This window comes from Capsicum annuum, chromosome 1, assembly GCF_002878395.1.
Source record: "Capsicum annuum cultivar UCD-10X-F1 chromosome 1, UCD10Xv1.1, whole genome shotgun sequence".
NCBI classification, from domain to species: domain Eukaryota; kingdom Viridiplantae; phylum Streptophyta; class Magnoliopsida; order Solanales; family Solanaceae; genus Capsicum; species Capsicum annuum.
Genome location: NC_061111.1, coordinates 81,228,885 through 81,254,712, shown reverse-complemented (window position 1 = coordinate 81,254,712; position 25,828 = coordinate 81,228,885). Strand labels below are relative to the sequence as shown.

General features: G+C 36.0%; 1 protein-coding gene across 7 annotated transcripts; it reads right to left on the bottom strand.

The window, feature by feature from the left end:
* Window positions 1-3,687: 3,687 nt before the first annotated feature.
* LOC107877099 (elongation factor P) lies at window positions 3,688-25,385 on the bottom strand. 7 transcript variants are annotated; one of them, XM_016723852.2, is made up of 11 exons: window positions 25,120-25,384; window positions 24,460-24,490; window positions 24,349-24,362; window positions 24,189-24,239; window positions 22,546-22,615; window positions 20,294-20,411; window positions 20,105-20,172; window positions 11,512-11,632; window positions 4,670-4,709; window positions 4,196-4,255; window positions 3,688-4,057 (listed from the first exon to the last, which is right to left on the bottom strand). In XM_016723852.2, the coding sequence occupies exons 1-11, from the start codon at window positions 25,309-25,311 to the stop codon at window positions 3,947-3,949; spliced, it is 876 nt and encodes a 291-aa protein (XP_016579338.1). In that variant the 5' UTR covers window positions 25,312-25,384; the 3' UTR covers window positions 3,688-3,946. The 7 variants fall into 7 exon arrangements, with proteins under 7 accessions (XP_016579338.1, XP_016579345.1, XP_016579342.1 ...); XM_016723859.2 differs by having other exon boundaries at window positions 4,188-4,255; window positions 25,120-25,383; XM_016723856.2 differs by having other exon boundaries at window positions 20,294-20,366; window positions 25,120-25,383.
* Between the last annotated feature and the right edge of the window lie 443 nt (window positions 25,386-25,828).

Genomic DNA, 25,828 nt, shown 5'->3' with positions numbered 1-25,828 from the left:
ACTACCAACAAAATTACTAGGAACTTGTGTTGGTTTTATTAATGCATCCATGTCTTTATTTGTTGTTCCCCTTGTCAATATGCCCTCAATCTGTACAACAGTTGGACCAGGTAGTACAACATGTTCTTGTGCATGCTCATCAGTTTCACTGTCATCCTTTTTTTTTGTCCATCTCTAAAAGATCCATTCCCCCTTTAAATGTGGTGAGTGAAAGAGACTTTATTTTCTTCCAATCTTATCCTTTGAGCAAGCTTTATCCATGTATAAATTTTACTTGCCTCCTTCACTCTCACTTGCAAAACAAATTAGGAGTTTAACTTTAGGCACCCAGACAAGCTTGGGTCCTTTCTTATGAGAAAAAGGATGTATAAGGTTCCTTCTAGCCCATCGAGGCGATAGGTTATGTGACCTGTTTCTCTGACCAGATTTGACCTTATTGTTAGCTTGTGCTAACATGAAATCAGAATTTTTTGCTAGGCTTATGCTTCTTGATTTGCTTTTGGCTGCAACTGGACATTCAGTGGTTGGATGCCCCTGGTTACCACAAATATAACACAGATCTTTAATAGCATTAGAACTTTTATAAAAGCCCAACCCAGACTTTTCATTGTGAGTTCTTTGACCTAACTTATGAACAATTCTTGAAGAATGTGTCCATCTATTAGCTCTTTCAAGATCAAGTTTCAATTTAGAAATTTTTTAACTCAATTGACTAACCTTTTTTTTTCACAAAAGTATTCATGTTTAATAGTCAATTCTGACTCAATTTTTTTTGTTCCTCACTTTTGACCTTTTTTTACATTTTAGAAAGAGTTAGTTTCAAGATTTTAGATTTGAGGGCCAGGTTTGATGAATCAAGTCTGCTAATCTGTTCCTTAAGAGTGCAGTTTTCCTTTTCAACAGTGTTCTTACAAGTTTCTAGATCAATGATATCAAACTTGAGACTTGCAAGATTGTTGAATAACTCATCCCTATCAAAAGTTAATTCTTGAAAATCATCAATTAGAGAACTCATTAAGGAAATAAGTTTTGTTTTAGAAAACAAATACAACTTTTCTTTAAGTTCAAGTATACTTACCTCAGAAGCATCATCTTCTTCCTCCAAGTCTGAATCTCCAAGAGCCATGAGTGTTGTTTCATCAACTTTATCATCATCTAAGTCAGATCCCCAAGCTGTTACCATTGCATATTCTTCCCTCTTTTTGTTTTTTTCTTTCAATTCCTTTTCAGCCCTTTTCTTTCTCCATTCTATTTCCCAGACAGGACAATCCCTGATCTGATGACCAGTGTTACCACACTTGTAGCATCCATTTGGATTGTCATTGGACCATTTCTTGCTACCTGTTCCTTTCTTCTTTTTAAAGAATTTGCTGAAGTTTTTAGCTATAAAGTCAACTTGTTTTTCATCAAATTCAATTTCTTTATCACTGTCAAATGCCTCCAGAGCTAAGGTATCCTCAGAGATTGCTAGCTCTTTAGTTCCATCAATTTCCATTTCATAAGTTCTCAGATTCCCTACTAGTTCATCTAGTGTCATACTTGTGAGATTCTTATTTGCCTCCCTAATAACAATCACTTTAACATTCCATTTTGATTTTGGTAGCACCCTCAACATCTTTTCAACTTGTTCTTCAACAGTGATGACTTTTCCCAAATAAGTCAACTCATTTGTCAAGGCAGTAAGCCTTTCATCATTTCATGCAAGGTTTTATTCTCTTTCATCTTAAAAGCTTCGTATTCAGTAAAGAGAAAGCAATCCTGAATTTTCTTACCTGAGAGGTACCCTCATGTGCATTGACCAGTGCATCCCAGATTTGCTTAGCAGTGGTACAGTTTGACACTGTTGTATTCAGCCGGTCCTAGTCAACAGACTAAGATGTTCTTAGCCTTAGCATTTTTCTTTAATGCCACTAAGTCATCAGCGGTAAACTCACTTCTTACCTTTTTGACTTGTTCACCATCTTCTAACTTCATTAGAATAGTAGGACCATCAGTGATCCTGTCCTATAACTCGTAGTCTTCCCCTTGAATGAACGTTTCCATCCTAGCTTTCCACTAAATGAAGTGAGAACCATCAAAGAGTGGAAGTCTAATAGTGGATTGACCAGTAGGTGGTGCAGAATTCATCATATTGATCTTTGTCTTAGGTGCTAGCCCTTTTTAAGACAACTCTCTCTGATACCACTTGTTAAGAATTCGTGCCCTACTGATTATCTTATTTTCACCTAACTGTTGCTTATCGATGGAACGAATTGCCCGACGTGTTCCACTAACGTGTTCCAAGGAAGCAGTAAAATAAAAAGTAAAGAACACAATATTTTTACGTGAAAAATACCCGGCTCAAAAAGATGTAAAAAACCACAACTTGAACCTCTACAGGATTTAACTCCAACTTCACTAAAATAACTCTGAGCCTCAACAACGACTGATTACAAACTCTTGTAACTAACAAATAAGAATTATAAACTCTAATCCCTATAACTCAACAACTAGGAATTGTAAACTCTAATTCCTTTGACTCAACGACTAGGAATTATAAACTCTAATTCCTAACTATACACATCCCTCCCAAGGTATGCGTTCTCAAAGTCTCTGAGTTTTCCCCAACTCCAAGACTAGCTTCTAATACAGTTTATTACACACTGAAACTAATATTACATCAATAGTTCAAACACAATGAACAACTCTAAAAATCAACGCTAAAACTCTTAGCTGGATTTTATACTTAGGACCAGGTTTTTTAATGTGTTTCTTCAGTGATTGAGTAGCACTTCGTGAAGTTAATCTGTTGATTGTGCTTTTCTGCTTTGTAAGTGCGTGAGTTATTTTGAATAATACATTTTCTATTTAAGGACAGTTCTCCAAAGAGTCATTCTTTATTTTAAACTCCTCCTTTAATCAAAACTCTCATTGCATAGAATTCTACTTCAAGTGAGACTCCTTCAATTCCAACTCTTGTATCCTTAGTGTTGTAGTCAAACTCCAACTCTCCAAAGAGTCCTTCAAATTATACGTTTTGCATAAACTTCTGCAATTTTCAGATTCTTTCTCCTTCTACACATAGGACTCTTAAGAATATACTCAGAAGTGACTCCTCTTTCAACTCTACTTGTTTTCCGTTATCATCAAGTGTTTGAATCAAATTCAACTTGTTCTATTCCCCACGTGATCAGTAAGTTGAAGTTTCCAGTCCAGTTGCACTGATTTAACTCATTCTGATTTTTAATTATTTATACCGTAGACTGCACTCCTGAACTTGTCGAATCAGTGGAACACGTATATCAACTTGTTTCATTCATATTGTCATTCATCAAAACTCCAAGGTTCCAACAAAAACAAATACTAACATATATTGAACATGGGCGCTTATATCTAGTTCTATGATAAATTTGATTCCAATGAAAATAAACGAGCAAATTAGCCAGCGACGCGAGTTGAAAACATTGGCAGGCAATAACAGTGTGAAAGTTCATTTATTCTAAAGTAGAATTAAGCTTAAAAATAGAGAGTAGATTGATTGCATTCATTTACGTTGGAAACTTTGATATTTCAGACACATTAAACGGTATCAAGTTTATAGCAACATCTCTGAACATGAATATTCTGGTGATAGATGTTTAGAGTTCGGGTGGATTTCATCATGTGCGAATTAGTTAGCTGCACAAGCTGAATGGGATGCTAGCGTCATTTATAAATTTTTTTTTATTTTTTTTTTTTAAAGACAACAACGGAAATCTATCCCGCAATAAGCCACGGGACCAAAGATACTCAAAGCAGGAACAAGCAACATTATCAACAGTGGTCTTTATTCGGACAAAATACTCTCCCCGCAGTAAGCTAAGGCTTTTTAAGGTAAAACTAACATCGCCCTTCCAGGATATGTTTCTCATGTACTTACTCTGCTAAAAATATCTATACTATAATTTGGATTCTAACAAACTCCCAACTATTTGTCAAATAAAAGATGTAACGCAAAGCCACGCTTGTCGATAGTCAATAGTTCGCTGGTCTTCTCATTCAGAAGAATGAAGGTGTCCAATAAAATGCCTCTTAAGCTCTGAGATTAAAGAGATATAAAAGAGAGTCAATACGAACTTAGTAAAATGTATGCAAAGCATTTTAACAATGGAGAGAGATAACAGTAACAAATGCTGATATAAGACAGAATAAGACAACCATGCACTCACCTACTTACATAAGAGTGATTGGTGGTGTTAACAATAATCCTGTCTCCTTCTACGACATGTTTCGGTACCTAGAAAAAAACGAAAGGTGTAAACCAGAAAGTGAAGAACTTTACATCTACTTCAACTCTAATTAATAGATATTGCTCGATATACATATAAAGAACATTTGTCGTAATGAAGACTACATGCTTGATTCAGCAGAAACCAAACTATTTAGTCCAATCCAAATATTAGGCAGTACTTTTTTCGAAGGTCAGAGAGACAGGTGGAAGAGACAGGAATGACATCCAAAATAAAGAAGATTAACAGTTGTGTTCATTTCTGTTTTTATCATGTAGTGGCTGGTGGGATAGCAGAGCTTATGGCCTTGGATATCCAACCCCCCCCCCCCCCCCCCCCCCCACACACCACACTCACACCCCACCCCCACCCCCAAAGCCAAATTTGTCATAAAAGTGTTGGCAACTTGAAGCTAAATTTACCTGCACAGTAAGGCCATTGTCCAACAAAACCTTCTTATACCTGTCAAGAGGAAAAGTTTCTGTTAGAGCAAAGGAGTTTTGATGATTGACATATATCAGTGAAACATGTTAGTCATACTGGTCCTCACATGTGAAGCACATCAAAGCAGATGCAAGGTTGACAATGCATAAAGACAGGAGTGGATAAGCAAGGAAATTCAAATATGCTCTCAATGCTTATCACATATAGCAAAGAAGTTGAGGAGGAGATAAATGCAACACTTAGAGATTGAGTTGATCAAGGAGTCCTGACAGACTAGGAGATAAAGTAGAAGAGTTCTATCCAGCCAAGGAGACAGACTGCAGCAAGGAGTGAAACTACCTGAGAGTCCTATTGAAGAAAGAAGAGCAAATCATCTAAAGGACTCAATCAGGAGTTGACTTAAATACAAGAAACGACACTCAAGAGTTTCACTCAAGCACTGAAAAGAAAAGCATCAATCAGCAAATCAGTTCACTAGCTTGAAGAAGAACGTGGTCCTTTAGTTAGCAAGTCGTAGACTTTGTGTAATAGGTAGGTTCTTTGAGTTGTATTGAGTCTTAGTTCTAGTCACAGTGAAATATAAATTGAGTTAGGAGTTGTCTCTTCAAGTTAGGGAACTCGAAGACTTGGGAACACTTATCTTGGAAAGATTTGTGTTATTGTAGAAATAGGAGTTAGCAGTTTAATTCCTAGTTTACAAGAAGTCTTGTAATTTGTTGATTATTGAGGCTCGAGAGTGTTAGTGAAGTTGGGGTTAAATCCTGTAGAGGTACAGGTCGTGATTTTTTACACCTTTTTTGAGTCGGGTATTTTTCACATAAAAATATTGTCTTCATATTTTACTTAAGTGAACCACGTTAGCTCACTTGTTCCACTGATAGGCAACTATTAGAGTAAAGCACTAAAATCAGTAGGGTATGCACTCTAACAAGTGGTATCAGAGCGAGGTTGTCTTAAATAAGGTTACTACCTAAGAAAAGATCACTATGATGAATTCCACACCTCCTACTGGTCACAGTGAAGGTCAGCTAACTACTAGACCTCCACTCTTTGATGGTTCTCACTTTATCAGGTGGAATTTCTAGGATGGAAATGTTCATTCAAGAAGAAGGCTACGAATTATGGGATAGGATCACTGATGGTCCTACTGTTCCAATGAAGCTGGTTGATGGTGAACAAGTCAAAGAAGGTAAGAAGTGAATTTACTGTTGATGACTTAGTGGCATTAAAGAAAAATGCTAAGGCTAAGAATATCTTAAGTCTGTGGACTAGAACCAGCTGAGTACAACAGCGTGTCAAACTGTACCACTGCTAAGCAAATTTGGGATGCTCTGGTCAATGCACATGAGGGTACCTCTCAGGTAAGAAAAATCAACATTGCTCTTCTTTTTACTAAATATGAAGCTTTTAAGATGAAGGAGAATGAATTCTTGCATGAAATGATGACAAGGCTAACTGCCTTGACAAATGAGTTGAATTCATTAGGAAAAGTTATTACTGTTGAGGAACAAGTTGAAAAGGTGCTGAGGGTACTACCAAAATCAAAATGGAATGTAAAAGTGACACTAGATAAACTAGTAGGGAACCTGAGGACTTATGAAATGGAAATTGATGGAACTAAAGAACAAGCATCCCCTGAGAAAATCTCGACTTTAAAGACTTCAGACAGTGATGAAGAAATTGAACTTGACAAGGCACAAGTTGCCTTCATAACTAAGAACTTCAGCAAATTCTTTAAAAAGAAAAAGAGAATAGGTAGCAAGAAACATTCCAATGACAATCCAAATAGATGCTACAAGTGTGGTAAGACTGATCATCAGATCAGGGATTGTCCTGTCTGGAAAATAGAATGGAGAAAGGAAAGGGCTAAAAGAGAATTGAAAAAAAAAACAAAAGGAAGGAGAAGGAAGAACATGCAATGATAGCAGCCTGGGGATCTGATTCAGATGATGATGAAATTGATGAAACAACATTCATAGCCATTGGAGATTCAGACTTAGTGGAAGAATATGCTTCTGAGGTAAGTATACTTGAACTTAAAGAAAAATTCCATTTATTTTTTAAAACAAAACTTGTTTCCTTGATGAGTGCTCTAATTGATGACTTTCAAGAATTAACTTCTGATAGGGATGAGCTGTTCAACGGTTTTGCAACTCTAAAATTTGACCTCACTGATTTAAAAGCTTGCAACAACACTGTTGAAGAAGAAAATTGCACTCTCAAGAAACAGGTTGCACAACTTGATTCTTCAAACAATGATCTTTAGTCTGAAGTCCTGAAATTAACACTCACTGAAAATGAAAAAAAGGTCATGAGTAAAGATCAAGAAAATGTTGAACTTGAATTAGTCAAGTACAAACAAGAATGTAATGATGCAACAAACATGGAGAATAAACTGAGTCAAGAAGTCTTTAAACTGAAACTTGATCTTGAAAGAGCAAACAAATGGACAAATTCATCAAGAATTGTTCACAAGTTGAGTGAAAGGAATCACAATGAAAAAGCAAGTCTAGGTTTTCACAGAAGTCTTGATGATCCTCAAGACTTGTGTTATATCTATGGTAATCTTGGACATCCAACCACTGAATGTTTTATGGCTGCCAAAAGCAGATCTAGTAGTCAAAACCTAGCAAATAAATTCTCTCAGACCAAGAAAAAAGGAACAAATACTGGTCAGAGAAACAGGTCACATAACATATTGTCTGCATGGACTAGAAGAAATCTAATTCATCCATTTACTCATAAAACAAGACCCAAGCTTATTTGGGTTCCTAAATCAAACCATTGATTTCTTGTAGGAGAAGGTGAAAGGAAGCAAAAAGCATTGGTATTTGGACAGTGCTTGCTCAAGACACATGACTGGTGATAAGAAAAAGTTCATTTCACTCTCCAAAATAAATGGAGGAGGAGTTTCTTTTGGTGATGGCAAAAAGGGAATCATTACTGGAGTTGGAAAAATTGGCACATTTGAATCAAGAGTATTGGAAGATGTCTATCTTGTGGAAAGATTGAAGCACAACTTACTTAGCATATCACAACTGTGTGATAAAGGTAATAAAGTTGTTTTTACTTCTGCAGGAGTCAAAGTCAAGAGGATGGATACCAAGGAGATTGTGCTCACTGCAAAGAGACACAGGAATGTGTACAAAGCTGACATAATGGCAATGCCAGGAACAGAGCTTACCTGCCTGAGTGCTATGGAAAATGATCCCCTCCTCTGGCATAGGAGACTTGGACATGGAAGTCTAAAACAACTAAACATACTTTCTTCCAAAGATATGGTATTGGGTTTGCCCAAAACCAAGATCAAGGAAGAAAAGGTATGTAGTGCCTGTGTAAGGGGGAAGCAGGTAAAATCTTCTTTTAAATCAAAGAACCATGTCAGCACTACCAAGTGCCTTGACCTGATCCATATGGATTTGTGTGGACCAATGAGACTTCAAAGCATAGGTGAAAAAGGTATTTTTTGTGATTGCTGATGATTAGTCCAGATTTACCTGGACATTGTTTCTAGCTTCCAAAGAAGATGTCTTTGATGTCTTTACTATATTCATCAAGAAAATCGAAAAGAAACTGCGCACTTCTCTAATTTCCATAAGATCTGACTATGGTACAAAATTTGAAAATGTCAAGTTTTTAGAATTCTGTTCCTTAAATGGTATAGATCATACTCCCAAAACACCTCAACAAAATGGAGTAGTAGAAAGGAAAAACAGGACCTTAGAAGATATGGCTAGAACAATGATGCTTGCAGGAAATCTTTGCTAAAAACCTTTAGGCTGAGGCAATTAGTACTGCATCATATATCATATATAGATGCATGATCAGACTTATTCTAGAGAAGACTCCCTATGAATTACTAAAAGAAAAAAAGCCAAACATTCTCATTTTAGAACTTTTGGTTGTAAATGTTTCATTCATAATAATGGAAAAGATCAATTGAAAAAATTTAATGGTAAAAGTGATGAGGAAATCTTCTTAGGTTATTCACATCATAGTAAGGCTTATAGGGTTCTAAACAACAGAACTAATTGCGTTGAAGAAAGTGTGCATGTAGGTTTTGATGAATCCTGTGCTAAGACTAACCTGCAGGAAGGGAGTGATTCGCAGGAACAGGTTACACAACCTGGTTCATCCAGTGGAGTCACCAAACATGGAGGCGCCTCGACAGGGGGTACTGATTCTGGAGGCACATTGACAAGGGAACTGAGCCTCCAATTACCCCAGCTCAGAACAATTGCAGTGATCCTAGTAGTTCACTAGGCTGGTTCCAAAAGGTTACAAGTATCCAGGATCACATCCTATTGAGAATGTACTCACTGATCTCACTTCTAGGATCATCACAAGGTCTGGATTGAGAAGCATGTGTGCTTTCAAAGCATTTTTGTCAGAAATTGAGCCAAAGAAGGTAACTAAAGCACTGCTTGATATTGATTGGATCATAGCCATGCAGGAAGAGTTAAATCAATTTGAAAGAAGCAAAGTGTGGCACTTAGTTCCTCTTCCAAAAGACATAACAGTAATTGGAACTAAGTGGGTGTATAGAAATAAAGTTGATGAACATGGAACAGTTACAAGGAACAAGGCAAGATTGGTGGTCCAAGGATATAATCAAGAAGAATGCATAGACTTTGATGAGACTTTTGCTTCTGTTGCTAGAATTGAAGCAATAAGGTTTCTTGTAGCCTTTGCAACTTATATGGAGTTCATTCTTTATCAAATGGATGTTAAGAGTGCCTTTTTGAATGAAATTCTGAAGGAAGAGGTGTATGTCAAACAACCACCAGATTTTAAGAGTAAGGAGTTTCCTGATCTTGTTATAGACTTGACAAGGCTTTGCATGGGCTGAAACAAGCTCCAAGAGCTTGGTATGAGAGATTGTCAATTTCTTCTGGAGCATGGTCACACTAGAGGTAAAATTGACAACACTTTTTTCTTGAAAACTAATGGAAAAGATTTGTTGGTTGCGCAGGTGTATGTTGATGACATTATTTTTGGCTCCACAAACATGAACATGACACATGACTTTGCTAAACTCATGAGTTGTGAATTTGAGATGAGTATGATGGGGGAGCTATATTACTTCTTAGGATTGCAAATTAAAGAGTTAATACATAAAAATGACCCTAAACTTGACAACGTTTAAGGAATGCTCTAGATGCCAAGACTGTTGAATTGGAAGCTGTGCAGGCTGAAAATCTGCAATTTCGTGCTCAGATTACTTCCCTTCAACTTGCCCTTGAGAATGAAAGATTGGCTAATGCTGAAATTGTGCGCAAGTTGACTGCTCTCATTCCTTCTGCCTCTTCCTCCTCAACTTAGCTCACTTCTTAGCACCTTAGTAGTTCGTTTTGTGTACTGGCTTGCTTGTTTCTCTTATCAGTTTTTAGATATTAGTTGATGTTAGCTTGATCTTGGATGTACTGAACTGCATTGCTACTTGTGTTTTGCTCCTGTTTAATCTAATGAATGATGGTTCCTTACTTCAGCTTTTGATTGTTTTAGTGATAGTCCCAGTGTCCATGGATTATTAAACATCTCTTACTAAGTGCTTACTTTTCGATGATGTCAAAAGGGGGAAGTATTAGATTGTGCAATGTTTATAACTCAATGACTAACTTGTTTCTAAGTGTTCTTGTGTCTTATTCCTTTATTGAGTATGTCAGGAATTTAAGAAGTATTATGATGATGTTGTGACGCTGTGAAACATGTGTTGTATGATTTGTCATCATAAAAAAAAGGGAATTTGTTAGAGCAAAAGGGTTTTGATGATTGACATATGTCTATGAAACATGTTAGTCATACTGGCCCTCACATGTGAAGCACATCGAAGCAGATGCAAGGCTGACAATGCGTAAAGACAGAAGTGGATAAGCAAGGAAATTCAGATATGCTCTCAATGCTTATCACATACAGCAAAGAAGTTGAGGAGAAGATAAATGCAATACTTAGAGATTGAGTTGGTCAAGGAGTCCTACCAGACTATGAATAAAGTAGAAGAGTTCTATCCAGCCAAGGAGACAGACAGACTGCAGCAAGGAGTGAAACTACCTGACAGTCTATTGAAGAAAAAAGAGCACATCATCTAAAGGACTCAACCAAGAGTTGGCTTAAATACAAGAAACGACATTCAAGAGTTTCACTCAAGCACGGAAAAGAAAAGCATCAATCAGCAAATCAGTTCACTAGCTTGAAGAACCTAGTCCTTTACTTAGCAAGTCGTAGAATTTGTGTAATAGGTAGGTTCTTTAAGTTGTAATGAGTCTTAGTTCTAGTCTCAGTGAAATATAAACTGAGTTAGGAGTTGTGTCTTCAAGTTAGGAAACTCGAAGACTTGGGATCACTCATCTTGGGAAGATTTGCGTTATTGTAGAAATAGGAGTTAGAAATTTAATTCCTAGTTTACAAGAAGTCTTGTAATTTGTTGATTGTTGAGGCTCAAGAGTGTTAGTGAAGTTGGGGTTAAATCCTGTAGAGGTACAGGTCGTGGTTTTTTACACCTTTCTTGAGCCAGGTGTTTTCCACGTATTGTTTTCATATTTTACTTACGTGAACCACGTTAACTCACTTGTTCCACTGATAGGCAACTATTAGGAGTAAAGCACTAAAATCAGTAGGGTACACATTCTAACAGTTTCAATCTATTGATCATAAAAAGATAACAAATGAAAACAACAAAACCTTTATCTGCACATATATGACTTTTCAATCAGAACTCAAATTTACTGATGTTAATCCCAGAAATAATTAATGTGACAAATTAAAGGAGTCTTTCAGTTATATATGACAAAATAATCATAAGAAAGAGAAATGAACATACTGTGGAGTAGCTGATGCCCTCATGGGAATTTCGGATTCAGCAACAGTACATGTTACTCGTTTAGGAATTGATGCAGACATTGCTCTTTCATCATAAAGTTGTACATGGACTTCCATATCATCTATGAAGAACATAAGTTTTTTTATCTTTTAGCACAATTCAGACATTTTATGTCACAAAAAAGATGAACCATAAAAAAGAAAGATATCGAGTATTAACTTAGTTATTGCAGCAAGAATGTTGAAGATGAAAACAAGCTAACTTAATGAAAAATATGTCAATAGGCAAAATGGAAATAAGGAATATAGCAATACCCCCTACCCTTCAAAAAAGTTGTTAAGGCAGAAGAAGAAAGAGAAACAAGAAACATTTGTACATAGAGCATCAATAGGAGCTACCACAAGAGCATAGCCACATTTGATCTTGTGTTTGCTTTCTTACTCAAATGTGATAAATTGGATACAAATATCAAAGTGTTTAGGCATAGTCGAGGAGAAAATAGAAAAAAGACCATAGCAATAGAGCGGAAGTTGTTAAAGAAACTTATATAAAAAACTTAAGGATTTGAGTTGAAAAGAATACTGTCAAATAGGACGATCCCAAGTAAGTAAAGATCCCAAGGATAAAGGCAAAATAGTTTTACTTCATTTCTCATTCAATAAGATGAATTCAATGATTTCTTACCACTAATAAACTTAAGTGCAGAGACACAAAACCCCTCTGCTAAGTAGTGCAATCTTCAGAAATTAGATAACGAGTAGGTCTATAATCTTACCCTGCTAACCATGCCTAACATTTTTTCCCATGCATGACAACATGATATTGGAAATACTTCCTCTACAATCCTTTCTGAACATATTTATCAAAGTAATAGAAATGGTATTATTTCAAGATGAACACTTTCTATGAAGACCTTTTCATTTTTCTGTGCACATGGAGTTGTAAACATGGAAGCTACTAAAATAAATGCTACAAAGCCGCCACCACCAACAACAATAACATACTCAGTGCAATCCCACAAAGTGAGGTTTGGGAGGGTAGTGTACGCAGTCCATACCGCTGCCTCAGAATAAATGCTACAAAGCCACCAATACATACTAAAAGGTTTCCTCAAGTTCCACACGCATGGAAAAGCTGATAAGGTAATCAGGGTTGTGTTAAAGACGCAATGTAAAGGTGGATGTTCAAAAGTAACAGAGAAGTACTTTATGGGAAGTAGTTCCCTTAGCACTTCTCTGGATCATAAGAACGAGATATAAGAGCATATGGGCAAGTCAAGGTGTCCTTTGTACCAACTAGATAAGCTTTTGTGTTCCTTGTACACTATTCTCTAGTTTTATATGCATCTTGTACAGGAAATATAGGCAAGAAAAATTTATTGAGCACAACCATTGAAAGGGGCATCTCTGCATTAAGGCTGGCTAGTATAATAGCTAAAAGAAAAGGCTATGGTGATAGACCCCATCATGAGTATTTACAACAGGGTTACAAGTAACTCAGAAAACATCATTGACATTGCTCATTTCACACCAAAATGCCAAAAGAAGAGATCTCTCCTCTTCAATCTAAAAATGATCTTCATTGACAACATAAATTCGTACACAAGATACTGAATTGGATCCCTTTGTCCCATTCAAAGATGGGAATTGCTGAATTAAGGAAGCAGTAGCACTCTCTCCCAATATTTTGCTAGAAGCAAAGCTCTTTTTTTCTGACAGAAAGAGAGAACTTCAGCCCTGGACCGAAAGGTGGGCGTCTCGATCTAAACCAGCATTGTGAGTTTTGCTTTCGAAGATAATCAAATTCATTCCTGCCACAGTATCCACAAATTAATGCAAGAGTTGTATCCCAAACTTTCTTTTCTCGTGCACATCCCTGAGATGAACCAACCAACCTGAGATCACCTCCTCAGCAGATCTTGGCAATGTTCACTTGACCTTAAAAAGGCTGATATAGAACTGTCATAGCTGTGAATTCCAAGGGGCAGAGTATGAATAGGTGGGTTTTTTTTTTTTTTTTTGATAACCGAGAAATCTCCGAGAACAAGCAACACACGGTTCAAAATTCTGGACAACAAACCCACTCTGCTAACTTTCACTTAAATAGCAAGTTTTTTGTATGTGACAGGTAGACCTAGGCATTGAGCCGAGCCAAGCTCAAACGAGCTTTTTACAACACCGAGCCAAGTCAAACTAAACCGAGATTTGCCAAAGCAAGTCGAACCAAGCCCGAGTCAGGTCTTCGATGTTTAGTTTCACATAGTGCTACACTAACAGAAAAAAACTAAATTCAAAATAAGTTGAGTGATTAAACAACATATAAGCATTACTAGTTTAAATTGATAATCGAATTCAAATAAGATTGAATTATATACATTATTAGAATAAATTAGAACTCAAACTAAAATAATGTTATCTTAACATTGAACACATAATAGAAATTTCAAATAAAAATTAAAAAAAATAAAGCAACAATAAACTCAAATAATTTGTACAATATTAATTTCCTTTAAAAAAATTGAATTCTTAAATTTAAAATGTTAATATATTCCATTCCACCCATAAGTAGTCATAAGTAACAATTTGTATAAGAGTTTAATTACTTAAAATTAATTAAAGAAGTACAAAAATATAAAATCACAAAATTATTATGAAAAATAATAATTATTGAATTGACATATCAGCACCTATAGTTTGTTTTGTGAAGCTTGTGGGAAATTAAAAGTGATTATGTTTTTACAAAAAAAAAAATTTTAGGAATCCAAGGTTTTTGGCTAAGATTCTAGGGAAAAATAACAGTCTTTGCATAGTAGGAGAAGCTGCAAAAAGTTACTTCTCCAAGAAGCACTTTGGTACCGTCAACAAGCATAAATTTGTGCTTTAATGTTGAGAAAAGTGCTTATGAAATTGATTGGTCAAACACAATTTTTTTTTCTAAAAGCACTTCTAAAAGTTAGCAGATTTTGAAAGTTTGGCCAAGCAGGCTACTAATTAAAGCTTAATGGATGGATTTTAGTTTCAAATTAATCATAACATGACTAAAACGAGCCAACCAAGCTGAGTCAAACCGGCTCAACCGAGCACCAGCTTTAACCAAAACCGAGCCGAGCCATGAGCCGGTGTAGCTTGTTGCCCCGGCATAATGGCAGGCTTTGAATGGCTATGTTGCTCGAACTCTTCAAGAATGTCGATGGGTGCGTGTCGGATCCTCCAAAATAGTGTGATTTTGAAGAATCCAACACGGGTGTGGTAACATTTTTGAAGAGTCCGAGCAACTTAGTTGAATGGAAGAGTAGGTGGTTGACATCCTCAGATTCAGCCGCACACATGACAGTAGCCTTCCCCTCTACTACAGGTTGTCTTGGGAGACAGAAATAACAAAAGGCAATCCAGCAAAAACGAGAAACTCTATATGGGCTTTGCTTCTTAAATCTTCCTCCGAGGCCAATAGAATGTTACATTCTCAGTGGAAATCAGAAACTTATAGTAGGAGCTAACAGTAAAAACTCCACTTTATAATGCTTCCACTTAAGAAAATCTGGGATATCCATTTGTACAATCTCTACATTGTACAATCCCCACCTTCTTTTGAAGAACATCAAATCTAGCGGGAGAAGATGTGGTAAATCCTGCAGCTTTGTCTAGAAACGGGCCGCTAGCTTCTGATCATTACAGCTCTTCCTGAAATCGATCTCCCAACCCTGCTTTTTGTACAGCTTTCTGATCATTACAGCTCCTCCTGAAATTGATCCTGATCCAGCTCCTCCTGAAATTGATCTCCCAACCCTGCTCTGTTTTGTACTGATCCACCTCAGCATTCAGATTCGGAACAGGTTCTTGATAGGTGTACCAGCCATCACGTCACACCCTAATTTAGCTTGATTTCTTTCTGTTAATTCCTCCCACAAACTTCTAATGTGATGCCACACACCCACCCATAGTTCATGTTTTATATGGGAGATGCACAATTACATGTTTTATAAGGGGCAGGGCAGTAGAGGAGGGCATTGAGGAAAAAGTAAAAGGGGATTCCGGAGAGTTCTAGCCTCTCGAATGTCTAGAAATGTGGGAGAGTTCTAGCCTCTCGAATGTCTAGGAATGCTGAAATCTATGTAAATTTAGTGTTATGTATTGTATAACTGAAGTTCATTCAAGTGTTATCAGTGTTTTAAGTGTTAACGATATCTGAATGGCTATTATCAGTGTATTTAGTATAAAACATCAGTATTTGTCCCTTTATTTACTATTTTTCTGCAGAAAAGTCCATCAATTTTGGTATCAGAGCAGTAACGTTCAGGTATGGTGAGTAAAATGGAGGAATGCGTCGAAAAGGTAGAGACTAATTTGACAGGGGTAAGAGAAGATGTCAGAAAACTAGAAGGATGGTTTCAAGAAATGAGAGAGTCTCTTGCAAGAATTCAAGCCCAAGGGTGAACTGTGATGGCAGAAGCATCTCTTTCTCAAACCAGATCCATCGGAAACCAAGAAAAGGGAAGCAATGTCAACTTGGTTGGAGAAAAAATCAGAAGTTTCGGAAACTACAATTACCAATGTTTGAAGGAGAGGATCCTTTAAGATAGATTTGAGTGGAACAATATTTCGCAATGAATGAAATTTTTGAAGTGGAAAGATTACGAATAGCAGGTGTTTGTTTGGAAGGAAAAGTCTTAAATTGGTATTATTGGATGGAATCTCGGCAACAAATGTCAACCTAGGAAGACTTCAAAAGTGAGTTGTTGAACCGATTTCATAATTCTCAAAAGATCAACCAATATGCTGACTTAATGGGCTGAAGCAGGCTACCACAGTCACTGCGTTTGTTAACTCAATGATGCTTTTATGGGCTCAAACATTGAGGGAGATAATTGAGATGGCTTAAAAAGGTGGAGGATCGAAATTCTGTTTTGCCGGACATTCAAAGTTTTAAATTTGAATCAAATACAGAAAGTTCATTGTAACACCCCGCATTTCGGGCTAGAATAACAACCGTCGTTTCTATGCATAGATGATCCAAAAGCCATAAATCCTATGCAAATTTGGCATGTTAATCAATTATATAGTGTGTGAACCTATTTAAGCATGAATTGAGATCATAGAGGTCCCCTAACTCAAGGACGAGTTGAAAGCTTTCCTATCATTCGAGTTTGAGTGAGCGTCAAAACTTGGGTCAACTTCAATCGACCATAACTCTTTGTATATAACTAATTAGAGGGCGTACTATATATCAAATGAAAGCTCTTCGAATTAGCTTTCCAACGATACCAATTTTGCCTAAATCCGATATCCGAGCGAAAAGTTATGGCCATTTTAGTGATTGAGACAGTAGCATCATGCGATAAGCGTGCACACACGCCCTATCGCACGCACCAAAATTTCAGGTTCTGTTTCCGTGTTTTTAAGGGCAAAATGGGTATCTTCCATCCCTTATCCAGCTATAACACGGGATTAAACTCCCAAAACACCAAAATATAATTCTTTTCTCTCAAATTCATCAAGAACTCACCCTAGGGTTTCAAATTAAAAACCCAAATATCTCAAGATTTAACCGTGGGTTTTCCTTAATTCTTCAAGATTCGGAATCCCCATTGCGAGGGCTACAAGAGGCACCAATCAATCGTACGTATAGCATCCCAAAAGCTAGAGTTCATTCAAAAGCTTCTAATTTAAAGTACGCTGGGTTTTCCTAAAATCTCATGGGTATGAAAATCTTGATTTTAAGAAAGAGTTTTTCAGATTCATGAATATATTCATGCTTTAGAAGCATTGATGATATTGTTTTGGCCTTTAGGCTTTCCCCCAAATTGATTTGAAATTTTATATATATTGCAAGCATCTGTTTTAAGGTTGATGATTGAATTGAGAGCATGATTCATGAAAAATCCCTCTCTTGTGATGATTTTCATTTACTTATGATATACTATGAAATCATTTGAATGCATCTTGAAAAGCATGTTATGAAATGTCTTGAATAATGTTATATTTGGATTATGATTTTGATTTCAAAAGAGAGAGGGTTGTTTACGTTGATGAATGTTGAACATAATCATATAATGAGAAGGGTTGCATGGTTTGTTAAAGATTACATGACCACCACTTGTTTTATTGAAAGGATGGAAATTTTGCATAGTTTTGACTTATGTTTTCGGAACATGAATTCCCTTTGTTAAATTGCATGTTTGGGTGGTCTGAACTATGTTTTAATGAAAGAATCATGTATGATGCATTATGGCTCAAAAATAGGACTTGCAAGTCTTGGTGTGACAACACCAATCCAGATAATGCCATGGTAATTCAGAACAGAATAGAATGCATGTTTGAAGTCAGATATTCCAGATGTTGAAACTAGAATAATTCATGATTCAGAACAGGATAAAATTGGGCATAAAGAGACTTAGGTAGTTCCCTGAAGAAGGCATGAGTTCAGACAACTCATTGCCCAAAACCGTGATTTGCCGATCCGAGTATATTATTATACGCTGGCCTAGTGCCCTGTGGCGTATCAGACTCAGACACTCCAACCCTTGCGGCACACTTGGGTCGAGGGCTTCCCTGCCGAGTCAATGGCGGATTTCATATAGCCCGTGGAATATCAGACTTGTAGAGGAGTGACACCTAAATCAGAAGTAATACAAAAATCAGAAACTGTTTTTGCCAGAAAGGTTTTTTTATGTTTTTTTCAAGAATGCCCATGTGTTTTGAAAATTATATCTTTCATGATGTTTATGACTAGCTCTCAACTATTTTATTTATATGAAAGCTTTATTTTGGATTGCTCTGCATACTAGTATATCTGTATTGACCCCCCTCCCTCCAGATTCTGAGGCACAGTCTAGGGGTCCTGATAAGCAGTAGATTTCATCAGACAGGAGTGAGAGTACCAGTTGGTAAGCCTTCTATAATTCAGAAGGCCTAGTTTCTTTCAGACAGTTATTATTTATTATAGTTTTGGTCTATTGGGAGCCTTGTCCCAGTTTTCAGACAGTTGTTATTTGATCATGTAGTAGAGATTTCGCATACGGTTTTCAGACGGTGTTTAGTTGATATTGGATTTTATTCCTCATTGTTAAACTAAATTTAGATTATGACCATGTTTTCGTAGCAGATTTTATTTCCGCATTTCCTATTTATATATGAATGGAGTATATGATTACAAGTTATGGTTCGGGATGTCCGTCACGGCCAAGGCCCTGGTTTGGGTCGTGAAATTCATGCAATAAACTAGTTGGGTTTAGACCCAATGATCCTTGAGTTACAAACATACTTGAAACACGTGACTCAAGAACTGGATCAACAGGTAGTAACACTGATTCACCTTTGCATACTGTCGCAAAGTCAACTACTTTGGCAGAAAAATCAGAGGGACAATTCAGAAGGTTGTCCGATTCAGAATTTTCCTGAGAAAGACAACAAGAGTTATGTATCAGATGTGATGAAAAATTTGGCCCCAATCATCGTTGTAAAAATAGGCAGCTTAACCTATTAATTATTCCGTAGGCACCCAATAAAGATGAAGGTGATATGGGCGAATTTTTTGAGTCTACCGGAGTAGATGTAGTTGAAAGGGAAACTCTATGATAGTGTAGAATATGCAATTATCGATCTGCTATTTGCACCTTGAGGACAAGGTGACTCTTATAGGGGGGTGTAATGATGTGCCTCAAGTTAAAATATTTATTCCAGGAGGCCAAAATAAACAATTAAAAGACTTAGTAATTGTCATGAGACAGCTACGGGGTAGTTTTTTCTATAGAAAAAGGGGCAGGGCAGTAGAGGAGGGCATTGAGGAAAAAGGAAAAGGGGATTCTGGAGAATTCTAGCCTCTCGAATGTCTAGGAATGCTGAAATTTGTGTAAATGTAGTGTTATGCATTGTATAGCTAAAGTTCATTCAAGTATTAGGATATAATTTATAGTGTTAGCAGTGTTTTAAGTGTTAACAATATCAGAGTGGCTGTTTTCAGAATTCTCGTTGTAATATCAGTGTATTTAGTATAAAACATCAATATTTGTTCCTTTATTTACTGTTTTTCTGCAGAAAAGTCTATAACTTTTCTTATGCCCTTTTAGATTCTTCACTCTCATTCATCCTTCTCATAGCCAATAAACTATTTACTTTAAAATTAAAAAGGGCTTTCAGAAAATCAATTGACGCATTATATATTTCCAAGCTTGATACTTACCTAATTGAAATTCAATGATTCCAATTCCCAACAAAAATGATGTTTTTATGTACAAGTCACATGTAATCTGGATGAAATTTCTCTATCGTAACATTTTTGTAGTGAAAAGTAGTCATGTAGGTGGCATGTGCATTCCTTATTCGAAATTTCAAAAGCTAAATCACCATATTCCTCAACAAAATTATGCTTCTCTAGATAGATTACCATATTTTAAAAAGCGTATATGACTTTAGATTTAACTAAATAATACATGAACTTGATCACCATTTTTGCATGCTAAATTAATAGGTGAGAGGATCTTACAAGTTTAGGATAGACACATAAGTAATTGCATAACATAACATTAAAGCATATGAAAATAATGTATAAAATAAGTAAATGAAAACGTAAAGTAGATGGTACTACAAAAGAATACCTTGAAGGTAGACATAACATTCACCAAACAAGTGTTTTGGTACATCTAGTTGCTCATAGGTCTCAGGCCTGCAGATATGATTGAAAAATGTGAAGAATGGACTGAGATGTAGTTTTTCTATTATACATGTGTCTGATCATGTCTAAGTACAGAATTATTAAAAATCAGGACGTGCACAGTTGAACTCACTCCATTAGCACAATGTTCCCAGTTTCTTCATCGGTATAGAGGTACGTGAAACTCTTCTCTGTAACAAATACTTCTGCACATCCAAGACCAATAATGTCAAGAGAAACAGACCACTCATCTACAGAAAATATTTGGATGTAGTTTAGATGACTATATAACCTATTAGAAAAGTTGGGGTCATGCAGCTAGAGTTGTAATCTTCAAGGAACTTTTCTGGTTTACACGATTGGTCCCAGTCTTTAAGTGACTTAACTTCTTGGTACGCAAGGAGAAACAAGTTAGTACGTACCACATGGATCCTATTATCCGACATTCCAAACCAATATGTATGTGCTCTTACAATGTAATATAATGAAACTTTTGAGAAAATGTTTTTAATCTAAACAAAAGTCATATGTGAGAAATGGCATATTCTTGTCAACCTCATTTATATTCTGCTAAAGACAAGTCAAACATTACAGTCAAATTATTTTACTGCAAGAGCATTTATCTGTACCTCTCAAGGGAAGAAATGGGTAACCCACTACTTCTACAAAAACAACACTAACATAACCAGTGTAATCCCACGACTAGGGTCTAGGGAGAGGTGGGAGGTGTGTGTACATAGACCTTACCGCTACCTTTGTGGGGTAGACAAGCTATTTCTGATAGACCCTCGGCTCAAGAAAAATCGCATTTCAGAACATGTTTACAGAAAATGCACGAGTACAAAAGCTAGATGCAATACTGAAGAAAGAAAAGTATAGACAGTAGAAATAGTACTGATCTCAGAAGCAAAAGGAACAAGCGAAGTAGCAAAATTGAAGAGTAAACTAATGCTAGCATAATAATAATAATAGTAACGGCAGATAGCTGTTCCACAGGAGGTACCTTCTCTACACTGGAAAGAGAGAAACCACTTGAATACCTACTAACCGTCAACCCTAATTTCGACCACCATGTTTTCCTATCGAGGGTCATGACCTCGGTTAGCTAAAGTTGTATCATATCCTGTTTAATCAGCTCTCCCCAATTCTTCCTCAGTCTAACATCAAACCTATCATTGACAACCTCCCGCAGATCTATTCTCCTCTTCACATGCTTGAACCATCTCAGGCTCACTTACCGCATTTTGTCCTCTATGGAGGCTACTCCCATCTTGCCCCATATATTTTCTTTCCTCATCTAATATCTAATCTCTCCTGATATGCTCACACATCCATCTAAGCATCCTTATTTTTGTTCCTCATCTTCTAAATGTGAGAGTTCTTGACGGGCCAACACTCCACCCTATACAACATAATCGGTCTAACAAGCACTCTATAGAATATAACTTTAAGCCTCAGCAACACATTCTTATCACATAGGAAACCGAATGCACCATTTCATCCACCCCACTCCAATACGAAGTGCAACCGGTGGATCACCCCATTCCTTGGATTATAGACCCAAGACATTGGAAGCTTATAGTCTTGTTTGGTCAAACTTCTAAAGCAGCTTATTTTGAAAAGTGTTTTTCTCAAAAGTGTTTTTTAAAAAAGATAATTTTGGTGAAAAGCAGTTTGTATTTGGCTAATGAATTTAAAGGGCACTTTCGAATAGTAATCAATGGTATACAATACTTTTAAAAAGTGCTTCTAAGTGTATTTTCTTAAAAGTACTTTTGGGTAAAATCTACTTTAGCTTTTAAAAAGAAAACAATTTCTGCTACTTCCCAAAAAACACTAAATTTCTCTCAAAGCTTGGCCGAACACCTCACTTTTTAAAAACAAGTACTTTTGGAAAAAAAAATAAGCATTTTTGACCTCCCTAAAACTTGGAAAAACAGGCTATTACTCTCTTGGGGACGACTTGTGTATCTATGCTCACTTCTCCATTCACCACTTGTCACGCACCATTGAACTTGCACTTCATGTACTCCGTTTTAGGCCTGCTCAACTTGAAGCCTTTTAGACTCTAGGGTCTGTCTCCAAACCTCCGGTCTATCGTTAACTCTATCTCGCATCTTGTCGATCAATTCTATGTCGTCCCCAATAACATACACCATGGTGACCCTCCAATTCTGTAGCCCAAAAAAAGATCGCAAGCTTAACCGTAAAAATGATCGAATTGTTTCCTTTATTGAACCTAAGCTCACTGAATAAAATGCAAAAGCCTTGACTTACATGACATGAATCCCTTGTTAGAAAAGATACACAATATATTGCGAGAGATGAGTTACATAACAAATATGATAGACGAGTTTCTGCGACAAGATATGTGGAAATACATACTTTCAACAGTTTCATCCGTGCGAATTCTTTCATTGGACTTGCTTCCACTGTCAACATCACGGAGCTCCACCTAGAATGTTTTGCGAAAGACAAAGTTAAGAAAATAAGAAGATGATTAATAGATTTTGTTCAAAGTAAGGAAAGAAAAAAGAAGAAGATAAAACATTAAAATATAGTTATTTATCTTCAATGATTTGCAAATTTTAGGAAGTTGAGAACCATTGGTAAACAAATTTGATGAAGTTTCAGAACGACAGCATAAGTAAGGATACTAAGATACTCACTGTTGTTTATATATAGTAAGGATACTAAGCTTCTGGCTGTTATTGACAACTGATTCTAAGATTAATGTCAGTGAAATACTAATACTTCTTTATCTATGGATTTATTTTTTGATTGAAAAATAGATAATACTAAAACTTCTGTTATTATTCTCAAGCAGATAGGCAAATTCACCATCCTAATGACCAGTAAACTCTGAACACTGGAATTACTGCAGAAGAGAAGTCAGCAAGACACATTCAACAGAGTTGAGTTAGATGATTAGCTACTTGGGACTTGCAGATGTGTATGCTGCAGACTAGGGTTTTACAACATCAAATTCAAAAAGATTCGACATGTGCAACCGGATGAGTTTGATTGGCAATCACTTTTAGTTTACAGTTTTTGGACTAGTGGAGTACCCTAAAAAGTAATACATGACTGATACTATGAGAAACCAGAATCATAAGTTTTTGCCACAATGAAGATATTGCGGAGACTTTGAGAACGCACCACAGGGTCGAACACTAAACCATGATAAATGCTTTCCTACGATACAAGGAAAGTAACAATTGGCTTGAGACTGAACAAAAAGTGCATGTGCCATGAACCTAAATTCAAAGAGGGTAGACATAGACAGCCTTCCAACAGAATAACAAACAGAATGTGGTTAAAACTAAGTTGCCACGGGACAGCAAAATTGGACAACTCTAGAAAATAAAAAGAATGCTACAAGAAAATCATCTATATACCCTGCTGACCTAAAGCTGCCTTCAAATGTTAGGTGCTTAGCAGCAAACTGGAAACAACCAATCAATCTAGGTGCTAACCTAAATTAATCAGTTGTAAAATTTGGTTCTAACCTAGACAAAAATGCCCAATATCCAAATCAACTTGTGGTTCAAACTCAGCTATAGATTGCCTACTGCAATCAATGTTGTCCAGATGGATGGATCAAATGGAAGCAAAGACAACCAAGTGATAGTCGTGAAAGATAGATATGAGTGAAGATATGTACATTACAATGGGAAGAAGCTAAAATAACAAAGAGTGTCAAAATCTCATCTGAATAGATATGAGTGAAGATACGTACATTACAATGGGAAAACCTAAAATAATAAAGGATGCCAAAATCTCATATGATACTATTTGCACACTTATGTATATGAGTAACTAATCTTATGCGATTATATGCTTAAAATTCTATACTTAAAAAAATCATAAATGACTTGCAGCACTGATAATCGCATAAGATGAGTGATCTTAAGGTGTACCTTTTTTTATATTTCACAAAATAGTATAAGAACATGAAGCTATTAAATTAGAGAGAAAATCCCAACTATAAGAGGAGTGACATAATCTGCATTAGATTGAATAACAACCTGTATAATAGCTCCTCCTCTTCCTTGGGTTGTGTGTTGTGCCTTTACCACCTATTCATTATTTAATTTCATGAAAACAATTATCATTCAATTCATTACATGAAAGCAAATCTTGCATAAAACGAAGGAGGGGAAAAGACAATTTTTTGCATAAACTAACCTGATAAATCCTTCCTGGTGAATTGATAGTCAAAATAACACCACATCATTATTGGTCTATGTTTACATCAACATATACAGAACCATAGAACAGAAAAGTGGGCAAGCTAACCTTTTTTTTCAATCACGTTTCCTGGCTTCAACTACACCAAAATAACATGAAGGTAAGCACTTCCATAATGAGAAAACAGAAATTACACAAACTTCTATACTAGCCAGCACGTATATTAACTTCATTCAAGTTTAATGAAGCCTAAGCACACTGTAGAATAAATTAGTACGCGTTTGGCCATAGAATCCAAATATTTTTCACTTTTTTGGAACTTATGGAGATGTGTTTGCTTATACTTTTTGCAATTAATGTTTAGAATAATATTCATGCTTGAATGTACTTAAATACAAGTTCAAAGTTCAAAAGTGAAAATAAGTTGAAAAACAGGTTAGAAGTTGTTTTCCAAGTTTGAAACACCACTTCAAGTTGATTTGAAATTTTCACAGACAAAACCTGATTTTCAAATAAATTGAAAAATTATTTCAGAAAAAGAGAACTGATTTTCATGACCAAACGGGTGTTTAATTAATCAAAAAATCTACATGTCAATCTTAATCTGGTGGATATACGCAATATGAATTCCTATATACTCCACTTTTTTTTTGGCCTGCTCAGTAAGGTTACACAGGTATTACACGGGTATGAGAAGGAGAAAAATTGAAAATTAATGAGTGATAAATAGCAAGGGCTAAAACATTAATCAGCACAGTTATAACTTACATCAGAACCGCGAGATTTGACACCGCGGCGTTGAGTGGCGGACCAAGCGGAGGAAAAGAGAGATTGGTTATACGGACAGTTTTTGGATTGAATGCAAGTGGAAAGAGCTCTTGAAATTGTGGAACCGCATGCTGAAGAAGAAAAAGCAGCTGACCAGAGGGCTCGGGATAGTCTCTTTGCGACAACTCCCATCTTTTGTTTTGTTTTGTTTTTGACTAGGGTGCTTAAGGGGAAGTTGAAGGTTGATACGTTTTTCTTTTTTTGATATTAAATTAAAGTTTATATAAACGAGAAATTATTTCATTCAAGTATGTATCAAATAGAATACTTGTTGCTCAAGGAAGAAAAATTAAATTACTTGTACATCAAGGAAGATGGCAGGAAGGCTAGAAATAAGTTGGAAAAGTGGATGATTAATTATTTTAACATAAAAAGAAAAAACACTCTTAAACTTATTTTTATATATTAATTTTAGTGAACGTATTTTATGTATTGTATATATCTATTACAAAAGTAATAGAATATTAAATTAGAATAAATTTTATGTAATAATGTTTAAATAAATGCAATATTCTATTATTTATAAAAGGGAGTTGAGCAGTTGAAGCAGGTAAGAGGTCGACATGCCTGCTTCAGCTAATTTAAGCTAATTTAACTCTAAATTTATTATATCACCCTTAATTAATTATTATAAGTCATTTGTGAACAT

Excerpts from the sequence above, each read along its gene's own strand:
- LOC107877099 (XM_016723852.2), bottom strand. The coding sequence starts at position 25,311 with ATGGGAGTTGTCGCAAAGAGACTATCCCGAGCCCTCTGGTCAGCTGCT. Across the intron at positions 24,491-25,119 it reads TCAAATCTCGCGGTTCTGAT|TTGAAGCCAGGAAACGTGAT; the intron begins GTAAGTTATAAC and ends ATTTTGGTGTAG. Across the intron at positions 22,616-24,188 it reads GAGGAGGAGCTATTATACAG|GTGGAGCTCCGTGATGTTGA; the intron begins GTTGTTATTCAA and ends AAAACATTCTAG.